Here is a 13,120-nt window from a genome sequence, read left to right as displayed (position 1 = left end):
AGGAAAGGAAAGGAAAGGAAAGGAAAGGAAAGGAAAGGAAGACAGACCAATAGATGAGGGATGGGGCAGGAGAAACTGCCTGCATCCTCAGGCAGTTTCCACACCACAGGACGAAACTTTGAGCACTAGAGATCCGATTTAATTTAGCATTAACCAGGATGCAAAAGATCCAGACCAAAAGTTGTGTAAGACAGGAAGGGAAGGCTTGCTCCTATCCAATACCCAAAAGCTAAGAACCCAAACACTAACTAGCCCTGGCCTGTTCTTTGCAGCTCTTTAGATGGCTCCTCCCCCCCAAGCAATTCCTCCAGCTTACCCTGGGGTACAGCTCCCTCCAGTTGCTCTTTCATATCTACTCAGCTGTGACTTACAAGATCTGAGGAAAGTGACAGGGAGGCCAGAGAGATGGCTCAGCCCGAGGGGTCTAAATTAGATTCCTAGGGTTCACTGAGTGGGAACCCCAAAAATTGTTCTGACCTCGAAAAAGCAAAGCGTTATTTGAAAATGCACAGACATCTACATAATAAACAACAATTTAATAAATAAATGTAATTTTCTAAAAAGTGAAATGGGCGTCCATTGATTATCCTTCCCAGAGGACAAGCCTACTGAAATTTATAGCAAAGCATGACAAGGTATGGTGTGGTGGCTTATCCCTGTAATACCAACACTGAGATAGAGGAAGGAAGATCTGAAATTTGAGAAAAGACTAGGAGGGGATCAAAAATTAAGAACATTGGCTGTTCTTTTTGGAGGACATGGGTTCAACTTCCAGCCCCTACATGATACGTCACAACCACCTGTAACTCCAGTCCAAAGAGAACCTATGAACACTCGACTGGCTTCTGCAGGTAGCTGACATGCACAGCACCAATGTGGTGTACAGATATACATGAAAAAAATACCCATACAAATAAGAGTAGATAAACATTCAAAAGTGGGCTTGAGAGACAGTTCAGTACTTATGAGTACTGGCTATTCTTCCAGAGGACTGGGGTTCAATTCCCAGAACCCACATGTATCTTTAACTCCAGTTCCAGGGGATCCAACATACTTACTACACAGAAATTAATGCAAACACAAATACATATAGACTAAATTTCAAAAACACTAAAACATAGAGGGGTCTCTTCCTGACAAAGCAAATGACTAGATCGTCTATGTCGTTATTATATGGTGTGATAAAGGAAATGTTTCATTTGAAATATGAGAGCTAGATTCAAATTTTGACTCTGAACTTTTTATTTTTCACATATGACACAGGAATGGGCACATTTCAGTGCACTGTAGCTGTTTGCAAGTGGCTAGAGTCACCTTCCCAGACCCACTAAATGATATCTAAAGATAGTTAAAAATCCAAGAGAAAAAAAGAACCAGGTGTGGTGGTGCACGCCGCCTTCAATTCCAGCCCTTTGGAGGTAGAGGTAAGCTGATCTACAAGTTTCAGGCCACCCGGTCTACAAAGCAAGTCCAGGACAGCCAGAGAAAAAAACCCATCTCAACAAAACAAAACAAAATAGGAATGAAAAGAAAATACCTATGGTTAATTTAATAAATACTGAAACTCCAATTCCTGCCCACCCCACCCTGGCTGGCATTCGGAACAAGACTCAGACAGAGAATGACCTCCAGAAATAAAAGCCAGGAGGCACCAGCTTTCTTTTTCTCTCCAACTCCAGCATCATTACCCTTTCCTCTTCTGCCTTACATGTGTGAGGCAGGGGATTTGGGCTGCCCCAGCCACCTCTCCTGCTCAGTGCCTATTAATAGTTCTCTTCAGTGCATGTGTAGTGTGCACTGTAGTGCAGTACCCAGGAGACAGAGCAGCATGGTCAGTGGGTTTCAAGCCAGCCAGGTCTGTATGAGATGGAGAAAGAGGGAGAGACAAGCCTGTTCTTCACCATTCATTCCTTTGTTCATTTCTATTGCCTATGTATAAGGGATCTCAATACAAATGCTTCATGACAACCCACCTGTCTGTTTTCCATGCTATAAGCTTGATACAGACTATTTTCTCTTCTCCTTTGGCTCCAGAAATAGCCAATCCTGGTCCTATGCAGATCGCTCCATCTCTGATGGCTGCCTCCACCTGTGTCTACAGGCACTGTGCAGGGCTCCATCTGGCTCTGTTCTCTATACTCTAATCATAGCCTCTAAGGTCTACTCCATTTCAGGGTTTAACTATTAACTATCATGCAAGACACCGCTCCAGCACAACCCAGAGTTAACTCTTGTCTGAGCTTTAGGCTTTCATCTTTGACTAGTAATTAGGCCCGTCTCTGAATACCTTACTAAAGCTAATTATTCTACAACATAAAAATGACATTTAACTTGGACTGAAGAGTGAGTTCCCCTGTCAGACTCTGGTGATGAGATCATGTCCTACTCTTCTCTCTTAAAAAGATCTTATCAGACAATCATTGCCTTTAAATTTTACACCAAGTACGGTACATTATTTTCAAATTTATGAATTCTTTCCTGCAAAAGACTATGCAACTGACTAGAGGAGGCAGACCCTTATACTTCTCATCAGAATTAAATTTCTCAGTTTAACTTTTACTCCCTTGTTCTCAGACCTGAACATTTTCAAGTCATAATCCACACCAACGGTGATCTTTTTAAAAAGCAAGCAGACAACAATAGCAACAATTTAACACAAGCCCAAAGCCCAAAGCCTGAGGTCTAATGGTCATGCTCTGCAGTGCGCCTCACTCTAGGATGCGCATCTCTCAGTGCACTCTGCTCACATCCTTAGTGACCTCTGGTCCTGTTAGACTTTTCCTTCCCAACCTCTCAAAAGCATCCACTTCCAGTGTGAACACAGCTTCCAGGACTCACTGCAGAGATCCTCCTCCTCCTCCTCCGGGCTGGGATTATTCTCTCTCTCAGTCATTCATAATCTCTATCTCCCCCGCACCCCCAATCATTTCTTTTTTCTTTCTTTTTTGGAGACAGGGTTTCTCCGTGTAGCCCTGGCTGTTCAGAAACTTACTATGTAGACCAGAATGGCCTTCAACTCAGAGATCTGCCTGCCTCTGCCTCCCAGCTGGCTTTTTTGAGATAAGAATCTCACTGAGCCGGGCGTGGTGGCGCACGCCTTTAATCCCAGCACTCGAGAGGCAGAGGCAGGCGGATTTCTGAGTTCGAGGCCAGCCTGGTCTACAGAGTGAGTTCAGGACAGCCAGGGCTATACAGAGAAACCCTGTCTCGAAAAACCAAAAAAAAAAAAAGAGTCTCACTGAGTTATTTGGGCCCTTCTTAGCTTGGAATCCCCTGCCTCAGCCTTCCAAATAGTTGAGATTACATAAGCCCATGCCGCCCAGGCTCATCTATGCAGACATAAACCAATCACTGATTTCAGCAAACAGTAATAGCGCTTATCATGTCGTCCAGGCTCCTGTTCTTCTGTTGTAATAAAACACAAAGTTTTCTTGAAGAGAACCAGATCAAACTCATGGGCCAAAGATTCTAGAAGAAGTCACCCAGATCCAATCTGTTTGTTTTAGATCGTAGCTCTAGTAAAATGTGTGCCAGGTTTTACTCCAAAAACAGGAAACTTACCTACGAAAAATACATAAAAATAGAGGGCAAGAGAACTGGCACAGAGGAAGCTCAAGATCTGACTCACTTGCCAGTACCCACATGGCACTTCACAACCACCCATTAACTCCATGGGACACACAGCACATATAGACATGCAGACCCACAGCCTGGGAGAGGCTGATGAGACCAGGAGCTCAAGGCCAACCTGCACTACGGAGTGAAACTTTGTCTCTAACACACTAGATATATACACATGTCCAGACTTACCCTTCAGAACATTAAACCTATACACAATAGGTAGTCAAAACAATTTAAAGAAGTAGGCAGCAACATAACCAGGTCTCTCTCCCCAACCCTCTGGTAAACTACTAACGATAAACTTGGAAGGGAAAGGATGAAAAAAACAAGTTGTGTGTGTGTGTGTGTGTTTTGAGGGGGGAGTTCATGGTGTGAAGACCAGAGAACAATTCTCTAATAACTCTCCCTGTACTTTACTCAATTTCTGGGGACTGAGTTCAGGTCATGGCTTTGCAATAATCTGCTGAGCCACCTCTCAGCCTCTCAAAATCTTTTTCTTAGGCAAATTACAATTTAGCGACCCATTCAGCATGGCCCTACTAAGGAAAAGGTAACAGAAGAAAGAGAGCCATGGCTGAAGAGCTCCTGGGTGGCTATGCAGCAGGTGTGGGGCCACCCTAAGTGAGGACTAAGCTGCTAAGGCCACAGCTTCAGGGCAGTCTATCTCTTCCAAGTTGGGGTGGCGTGGGGTCAGGAAGGGGAAGACAACAGCCTGGGTTGCTGTACTTCAGGAGTGCCATTCACCTTGTTATGAGAGACAGGGTCTCTCCTGGCTACAACTTCCGGATCAGGAGGGCAGGATCCTTGGGCTGCGCCCTCCAGCATTAGTTGTCTGCCCCTTTTATCATATGACTATCAGAGGTCAGCCCTGGGTCCTCGGCTTGTAAGGTGAGCAGAGTTTGTATTAGCTGAGACTCTCCACCCAAGTCCTTTCTCTTTTCTTCTTCCTACCTTTTCCCTTAACCTCTCTCTTTCACTTTTTTGGCTATTTGAGGCAGGAGGGTTTCTCTGTTTAGCCTTGGCTTTACTGGAAATCACTCTGTAGACCAGATTGGCCTTGAACTCAGAAATCCTCCTGCCTCTGCCTTCTGAGCGCTGGGATTGAAGGTGTGCACCACAACTGCCCAGCTGCTGATCACCTGCCCTCCAAATCCCAGGACAATCAGCAGTGTAAGTTCCACCTCTCTCAAAGCTGCTAAGGTGGCCACCTAGACTAGTGCATTTTTTTTCTTTGTTTTAAAGATCAGTCTGTTCCAACTGTGGCATGTAAACTGGAATTGTCCATACCAACTGAAAAAAACACAAACTTTGGGGTGCTACTCCATACCGAATGAATCAATCTTTCAAGTAGGGCTTAGTAATATTTATTTTCGTTAACTGGCAGATAATTTTTAATGCATGCTAATAAAGTCAACGTTTGCTCTATCTACCCTCCCTCAATGGGGCTTTCGTTCCTGTGCAATCTTCCATGTCCTATCACAAAAGCACATTTCCAAGTCTAAACACAAGTTCATAAAAAGTGTACACTATTCTGGGAAAGCGCAACACTTGTTAAATAGCACTTAAAGCAAACAACCAAATACCCACACAGTCAAAAGTTAAGGCCTCTCTAGATAGCCGCCATGCATGGTCCTACTCAAACATCCCAGAGCTGAGTATCATGTTAGCTAAAGAGACAGAAACATGCACGCACGCATCATGAACGCGTATGTGCAGGGAGGTCAGAAGAAAGGACAGGACTCCCCGGAGCTGCAGGCACAGGCAGTTTGTGAGTGTTCAATATGGATTCAGGCTCGCCCAGATAGAATCTTTTACAACTCCACCCAGGAGTAGTGTCACATGACTTAATTCCAGCACATGCAAGGCAGAGGCAGATGAATCTCTATTAGTTCCAAGCCGTCCAAGACTACATAGTGAGATCCCATCTAAGCACCCATCCTCGTCCTCCAAAATCCAACAGCAGCAGCACAGCTCCAACTCAATCACAAGCCAGACTTCAGTTTCCAGGCTCATCTCTTAAGATTCTGCCCCCAGAGGAAGGAAATTAAAAGCCCCACTTGCCCCTTACCAGCAATCTTGACAGAAACTGGCGGTTAATTCACAGGATGGATAACATGCCCTGGCCTCACTCCCCTAGGCCCTGTTCAGTAAAGACAAATACCCTAAAAATCAGGAGTATAGACCTGTCCTGTCTACCTTGACCTAGCATTAAAAACAACAATCTAGTAATATGGCCAAGCCTTACCCATATAGTATACACAGCATCACTATGGATATTTGTTTATTTTAGGGAACTATACTGGGGGGGGGGCCTTCAAGACAGGGTTTCTCTGTGTAGACCTGGCTGTCCTGGAACTCACTCTGTAGACCAGGCTGGCCTCGAACTCAGAAATCCACCTGCCTCTGCCTCCCGACTGCTGGGATTAAAGGTGTGCGCCACCACTGCCCAGCCGGGAGCTATAATTTAATCACAAAATTTCTCCTTCCTTTTTTCCTCCCTGAAGCCAGCACCCCACCCCCCCACCCCAACACACATACACTCTGCTTCAATTTCATGGCCTCTTTTTTCATAAATTATTTACTATTGACAGTTTTCAGGTTCAATATCACACGCCAGGTACCATGATGGTAATAAGCAAGACTCGTCAAGTCAGCCTAAAGCAAGCATGTGTTAAATAATTAACTTAAGCCAGGCATGACGGCTCATCATCATTTGGGACCTTGGGCTACACAGTGAGTTCCAGGCTGGTCTAGGCTACAGAGAACTGTCTAAATACAAAGAAAAGTATAAAAATAGCCTTGGGCCAGGCAATGGTGTCCTATCCCTTTAATCTCAGCACTTAAGAAGCAGAACCAGGTGGATTTCTGTGTTTGAGGCCATCCTGGTAAACAGAGCAAGTTCCAGGACAGCCAGGACTGTAGTGAGAAATCCTGTCCAGGGGTTCTAAGCATTGGCTGTTCTTCTAGAGGACGCAGGTTCAATTCTCTGTACCCACATGGCAGTTTACAACTGTCTGTTACTCCTGCTCCAGGGATGTGACACATACAATAACACATTAACACATACAATACAGGAAAAACACCAACATACATGAAATAAAAACGGAGCCAGTAACACGTTGCCTATTTCCCAGGAGCCTGCTGTTTAAATAAATGGATTCATTATACAAAAATGCTCAGCCGGGCGTGGTGGCGCACGCCTTTAATCCCAGCACTCGGGAGGCAGAGGCAGGCGGATTTCTGAGTTTGAGGCCAGCCTGGTCTACAAAGTGAGTTCCAGGACAGCCAGAGCTATATAGAGAAACCCTGTCTCGGGGAAAAAAAAAAAAAAAAACAAAAACTCTGTCAGCATGGAGCAAAGAAATAACTTCTCTAGGTTTAGGATGGAAAAGTGATCCCAGAAAGCTACATATGACTTTGCACCTTCAGTTTCTAAGGATAGGTATCTGTCCAGACACTGAATTATTCTTTATGCTTATTTACATCTAAGTGTTACAGGGGTTTTCTCTGGTCAATTAAAAACTGCACTTACTAAAGTCATCACAGCAGTTACCTAAGTTATCTTGTCACGTGACGGGAAGTAGTTCTGAGGAAATGACCTTTTTAAAGACATGGACCAGAGGAGAACGGGAGCTGGAGAAGTGGCATGAGAAACGGGCATACGTGTGTGCAAGGGTCCAAGTGCTGTCCACTGTCTACAGAGCTGAGTCACACAAGGTACTTGATAAACATGCCTCGCTTTAGACCTCCAGTTAGAAAAGTGTGTTGTTGAGGGGACCAGCAACCAATCCTTCTGTTGCCTGGGTATGGTATACTAGGTTTTAGATTTTTAATGAAAAGTAACTCCTGAGCTACAAAGATGGCTCAGCAGCTAGCTAAGAACACTGGCTGCTCTTCCAGAGGTGCTAGTGTCACTTCCCAGTACATTCATGAAGGCCCTCAACCACTTGTAACTTCAGTGCTAGGGGACCTAATAACCGTTTATGAAGTCCACAGGCACTGTGTACACATGGTGAAGACATACATGCAGGCAAAACACCCATATGTGTAAAATATAAAAGAGTAAAAGAAAAATTAACTCATTAAATGCTGGGTAATTGCTTCTAGATGATTTGACATTATCTGAGAAAAAAATTCCTCAAAAGAATAAACAAAGATTGAAAACCTAGAGGGACTGTTCAATCAGCCAGCCCAGCTCTGGTGCCAAACTCAGGGACTCTCCATACACTCTTGTTTACTGAAGGGATGCAACAGTGTCCAGGCTAGTGTTTCATCAACTTGACACAAACAGTCCTCTGAAAAGAGGCACCTCAGTTGAGAAAATATCTCTCTCAAAGAGCTGCAGGCAAGTCTGGGCTCACAGTGGACATGTGAGGATGTGGCGCCCTAGGCCCTCTGCCTCGGATCCTGCTTCCAGGCTCCTGTCCTGAGCTCCTTCCCTGCTCTTCAGGATGGGCTATAAACTGATCTGAAATGAACCCTTTCCTCTCCTTCTGGTTGTGGTGTTTACCACAGACACAGAGACTGAACTAAGACAACTAGCAGATTTACACATCCTTTCACAAGTGCCTAAGGAAGGAGTGTGACTTCAGATATGACTGTTCCCTATCCTCACTAGGTAAATCTTTCCCCAAACTAAAAAAATGCCCAAGAATAATATTGTCATCTCAGAACCACCTGAGGCCTACACCAGCACCTGCTTTCAAAAAAAAAAAAAAAAAAAAGGCGAACAAAACAAGTTTCTGACCAGCTCATCTATACGGAGCTTCTACGATAGAGCTACGCAGCTGTTCTGCCAGGTTCCAGAACAGAAACCCAAACTTGGGAACAGTACCCATTCTTTTTCTTTGTGTGTGTGTGGGAGTGGGAGTGGGGGTGGGGGGTTCAAGACAGGGTTTCTCTGTGTAGTCCTGGCTGTCCTGGAACTCGCTCTATAGACCAAGCTGGCCTTGAACTCAGAAATCCACCTGCCTCTGCCTCCCAAGTGCTGGGATTAAAGGCATGTGCCACCATCATCCAGCAGTACTCATTCTTTGGATTCCCAGAAACACAAATTTTCCCCCTAATTCCTGGAAGGTTAACTTTCAATCAGTAACTGAAACAGAAGGTTTTAGATTCTTAGTCTGTATAAAACAGATTAGCATGTCTGCCTATGACCCTTTTCAGAGAAATATCAAATATTTTTCAATGAAAAAGTCATCAGAGTAAGGCTAATCTGAACAACAAAGAGAAACCAAACCCCGTAACTAAAGAGTCACCAGAATCAAGAAACCCTACGAAGGTCAGCAACCCATCAAGCTGAGCTCCCGACACTACAGCAACACTCAGATCAACAGCACCCACCAGAGAGGGAATGTCCACAGTCAGGGGAGTGAGGTGGCTCAGTGAGCAGAAAGCTTTGGTGCCTGGTCACCTGAATGTGATCCCATGAACCCTCGTAAGGTAGAAGGAGAAAAATCAATCCCACAGGCAGTTCTCCTCTGCCCTACTCATATGTACACACATTAATAAATTGAAATTTAAAGAAGAAACTTAAAAGTCAATGAAATTCAACTAGGATTGGAAAAGGATTCATAGACACTAAGGAGAAGGGTTAAAAGTAATTACTTGTCACATGAGAAAGGGTGACAGCTTTAGGCAGACACTTCTTTCCTTAATTCCTCAGTTGAAAAAGTCAACACCAGAAATCTCATCCTGATAACAGCTCCTCTTGGCTTCCAAAGCCTGGACTAAGTCTACAGCCCTTCCTCACTACAGCTGTGCAGCAGTGGCTCTGAGGGCAGGCAAGCACAAAAGGCTTCGTGAATCAGGAAGAGTTAGTTATTGCTTTCTAAGTGTTCCTTAAAGCTCTGATGGCAGCTGTGGATGCTAACTTATGGCTAAAATCTCAGCCCCTGAGAGGCAGGAGAAAGACAGCCACACTGACACTCTGCTTAAAACAATAACTGACAACAACAACAACAACAACAACAACAACAACAACAACAAAAAGATCCAGATGCCATTTCCCACAAAGCCTGAATAACCGGAGAGTGCAAAAATCCAAGTAAACTCAATAGTTTGAGACATTGTCTCAGTATAGCCAAGGCTGGCCTTGAACTCAATGAATCTCTTGCCTAAGCTCCCCAGTAACAGGCTTATAGAAGCCACCATAAAATTCCTCAGGACTTTAAAGACTTACCTAGGCAGATTTGGTTAACTCCCAAATCCTAACAGAAACAGAATTTATAATGGCAGACTTGCTACCCACCAACTTATGAGATTTGAAAGAAACGTATTTATTTCTGTCCATGAAATTCATGTTCAGAGGCTTAGACTGCGTAAGTGTGAGCAAACATTCCCACAACAGCTATCAAGCCGTCCTATACTCAAGATGACATCAATGTCAGATACTGTGCCACCATGCACCAAGTGCTCGCCATTAGCCAGCAATATTAATCACCACCATTAAAGCAGCGTAGGGCCACCTCATAGATATGAGAATGACAGCAAGGGAAGTGATGTGACTTAGCTACAGGACACAGAAAGGTAGCAGAATCAGGATGCAGAGCTAGGAATTCTGGCTCCAGAGCTCAAACACATCTTTTTCATACATGCATTATTTATTGAGTGTTTGTTATATGGGTATGCCACAGCACACATGTAAGGTTAGAGGAAATGAGTTCTTCATGCTCAGTAGTAAGTGAACCATCTTGACAGGCCACCTACAGCCCAAGCTCTAGATACAAACAATGCTTTTCTCAGCCTCTGGGTCCCTAAGCAAGTACTTAGGTATCAAACACTCTAGTAGATAAAAGCACACATTCAAACAAAAATGTCACCACAAAAGACACTTCTACTCAACTCACAGTCAGTGTAACAATGTAAGCTTGAATACACCCATCTTCAACTAATGCTAGGCCGAAATTTGAAAACTAAGCCCTCAAAAGTAACGTTAAACAGAGACTAGAGAGCTAGTTCAGTAGTCAAGAGCTCTGAATGCTCCTGCAGAAGACCTGGGCTTGATTGCCAGCACCACCCACAGTGGCTAACAAACATCTGAAAACTCTAGTCCGAAGGATCTAACACCCAATTCTGGCCCCCGAGAGCACCAAGCATGCATGTGGTACACAGGAATGTATTTATCCTAAACACCCTTAAAAGTAAAATTGAAAATAAGGTGATTTTTTACATTTAAAAGTGACAAAGAACACAAAACTTTTTTTTTCACAGCGGAGGTCAGCTGCTGCTACTATAGGAGAATAGCCCTTGCACCAAGTAAAAGAAGAAGCTGCTGCATGAACCCGACTTGGTGTCCGTGTCATTCTTGTCTCTGTGGGTCGGAGACTGTGGCAATACCCAAACTTATGGTGCGCAGTGAAAGCAGTTTTAAGAGGAAAATTCATAGCACGAAGTGGCTTTATAAAGAAATTGGAAGGGAAGTGGGGGGGGGGAGGGTATGGGGGACTTTTGGGATAGCATTGGAAATGTAATTGAGGAAAAGATGTAATAAAAAATATTAAAAAAAAAAAAAAAAAAAAAACAGCCTCCGAACATCTCCATTTTCTCTGTCCCTTATATACATTATAATCACATCACGAGTAAGAGGCCCAAAATTATTAGAAAATGAAATAAGTGCTGTTGAGTGAAAGCAGAGGAAGGGGAGTCTGAGGCCAGGCAGGGTCACGCAGAGGGGCCCTGGCAAGCAAACCAGCAGAGTAAGCACTGGGTTTGGCAGTGCACACATGGGCCTAAGTGCTCTGCCAGGAGCAAAGCGTCAGGAATTGAGGGCAACTTGAGGCACCCAGAGAGTACAGACTAACCTGGGAAACTGTAGAGTGCCTGGAAAACAGACAACCCTACACACAGAGCACAAACCTATCCCTGACAAACAAATAGACAAAACAAATATTCTACTAAATTAAGTCTATGAATTCCCATTCAGAATTTTGAACAACTCTATCAATGCCACCAAGACACCTGGTTTTAAATTGGTGGCTTTGTATTAGATCAGCCTGTACAGGGATTAGAGACACTCACAGGCAAGCTGGAGGGCCTTGACTGAAGACTCAGGTTCATATCTTCTTGCCCTCCCTTACTGGAGGTCATTGAGGGGGCTGAGGATGCCTGAGACCCAAATGAATCTTGAGAAAGCTCCTGCAGGGAAACACAACAAAGCTGTGAGGGCGGGCTGCTCCAATGGCCCTGCACACCTTTACATTTAGCACCTGGCAGGCAGAGGCAAGTTGGTCTCTGAATTCCACAGGAGCCAAAGTTACACAGAAACCCTGCCTCAAAACAAGAAAAAAAAAAAAAAGACCAACCAACTAACCAGGCTGCAACTGGAGAGATAAATAAGCCTGTTTTTCTTGTAGAGCCAGCATCCACACAAAGGCTTAGAACTCACAACCAACTTTAACTTGTGTTCTAGAGGCTCTAACATCATTTCCTGCCCTCTGTGTGCATCGAGTACACACAAAGTACAAGGCAAAAAAGTACAAAATACAAAGAACCCAGAGGGTGAAAGAGCCGTAATGTTCCTCACATAGGGCAGCACATGTGAGAAGCACAACTGCATCTATCATTTGAAAAGACAACACCTTAAGCAATGGCTCTTCAGAATGTTAAGAGTGAGTCTGACATGGCAGTGATCGACCGTGATCCTAGCACTAGGCAAGCTCCAACAGGAAGATAGCAAATTCAAGGCCAGTGTGGGCTACATGTTGAGACATTATCTCAAAACAAAAAGCCCACAAACAAACAAACAAAACCTTCCAAACAAATTCATGTCAACAGTGGAATTTGATAGAATTGTTTTTTATTTATGGTGACCCCAGAGGAGCTATTTCTTGGGGTTAAAGGCTGAAATCTAACCAAAATTTAGTACCTTATCAATAAATGGACCCAATTAATTTTAAAAACAACTAAAACCTGATAGCACATTTATGCAGTTTCTTTTTTTATATGGCAAAGCTCTCAAAACACCAAGCTGTAAGCTGCCTCTGGTGGAGTACATGGAGGGCAAGAGGCAGACCATCCGTCGTCTTACCTGTGGTGGAGGGAAGCGCTGCTGGGAATAGGCAGTTTGCTGGGACTGCTGAGGCTGGGGCTGAGGATATGCAGCCTGCTGGGAGAGCGTCGAGGATGCTGGCTGCTGAGGTTGCTGCTGCTGGTAGGGAGACTGTGCCTGTGGTTGTGAGTAGGGGGGCTGGCTCTGGGGATGCTGTTGTGTGGTGGACTGCTGGGAGGGATATGGAGTTGGGGACTGCTGATGTGGAGGCTGGGATGGCTGCTGGGAATATGGAGGCTGAGAGGACTGAAGCTGTGGTTGCTGAGTCTGCGGCTGCTGCTGATACGAAGGCTGGGCATGAGGGGTCTGGGATGGTGGTTGCTGGGAGTAAGGTGGCTGCTGCTGCTGGGGATGAGGACTTTGCTGGTTATAGTATGGAGTCTGGCCCTGCTGGCCATATGCACTGGGGCCTTGCTGGCCATAAGGTGGAATCTGTAAGAAAGAAAACAT

General features: G+C 44.6%; 1 protein-coding gene across 2 annotated transcripts in view; it reads right to left on the bottom strand.

The window, feature by feature from the left end:
- Arid1a (AT-rich interaction domain 1A) overlaps positions 1–13,120 on the bottom strand; it is a 76,834-nt gene that overhangs the window by 28,598 nt on the left and 35,116 nt on the right. For both annotated transcript variants that reach the window (XM_029476864.2, XM_021159226.3), the window contains exons 3-4: positions 12,650–13,102; positions 11,641–11,757 (exon numbers count right to left, since the gene is read on the bottom strand). In XM_029476864.2, the coding sequence (XP_029332724.1) occupies positions 11,641–11,757; positions 12,650–13,102 (570 nt within the window). The remainder of the gene's footprint in view (positions 1–11,640; positions 11,758–12,649; positions 13,103–13,120) is intronic.

Source organism: Mus caroli, unplaced genomic scaffold, assembly GCF_978045245.1.
Source record: "Mus caroli unplaced genomic scaffold, Mus_caroli_1 scaffold_6, whole genome shotgun sequence".
Lineage (NCBI taxonomy): Eukaryota > Metazoa > Chordata > Mammalia > Rodentia > Muridae > Mus > Mus caroli.
The sequence above is the reverse complement of the archived record's forward strand: the minus strand, read 5'-3'. Positions and strand labels throughout refer to the sequence as shown.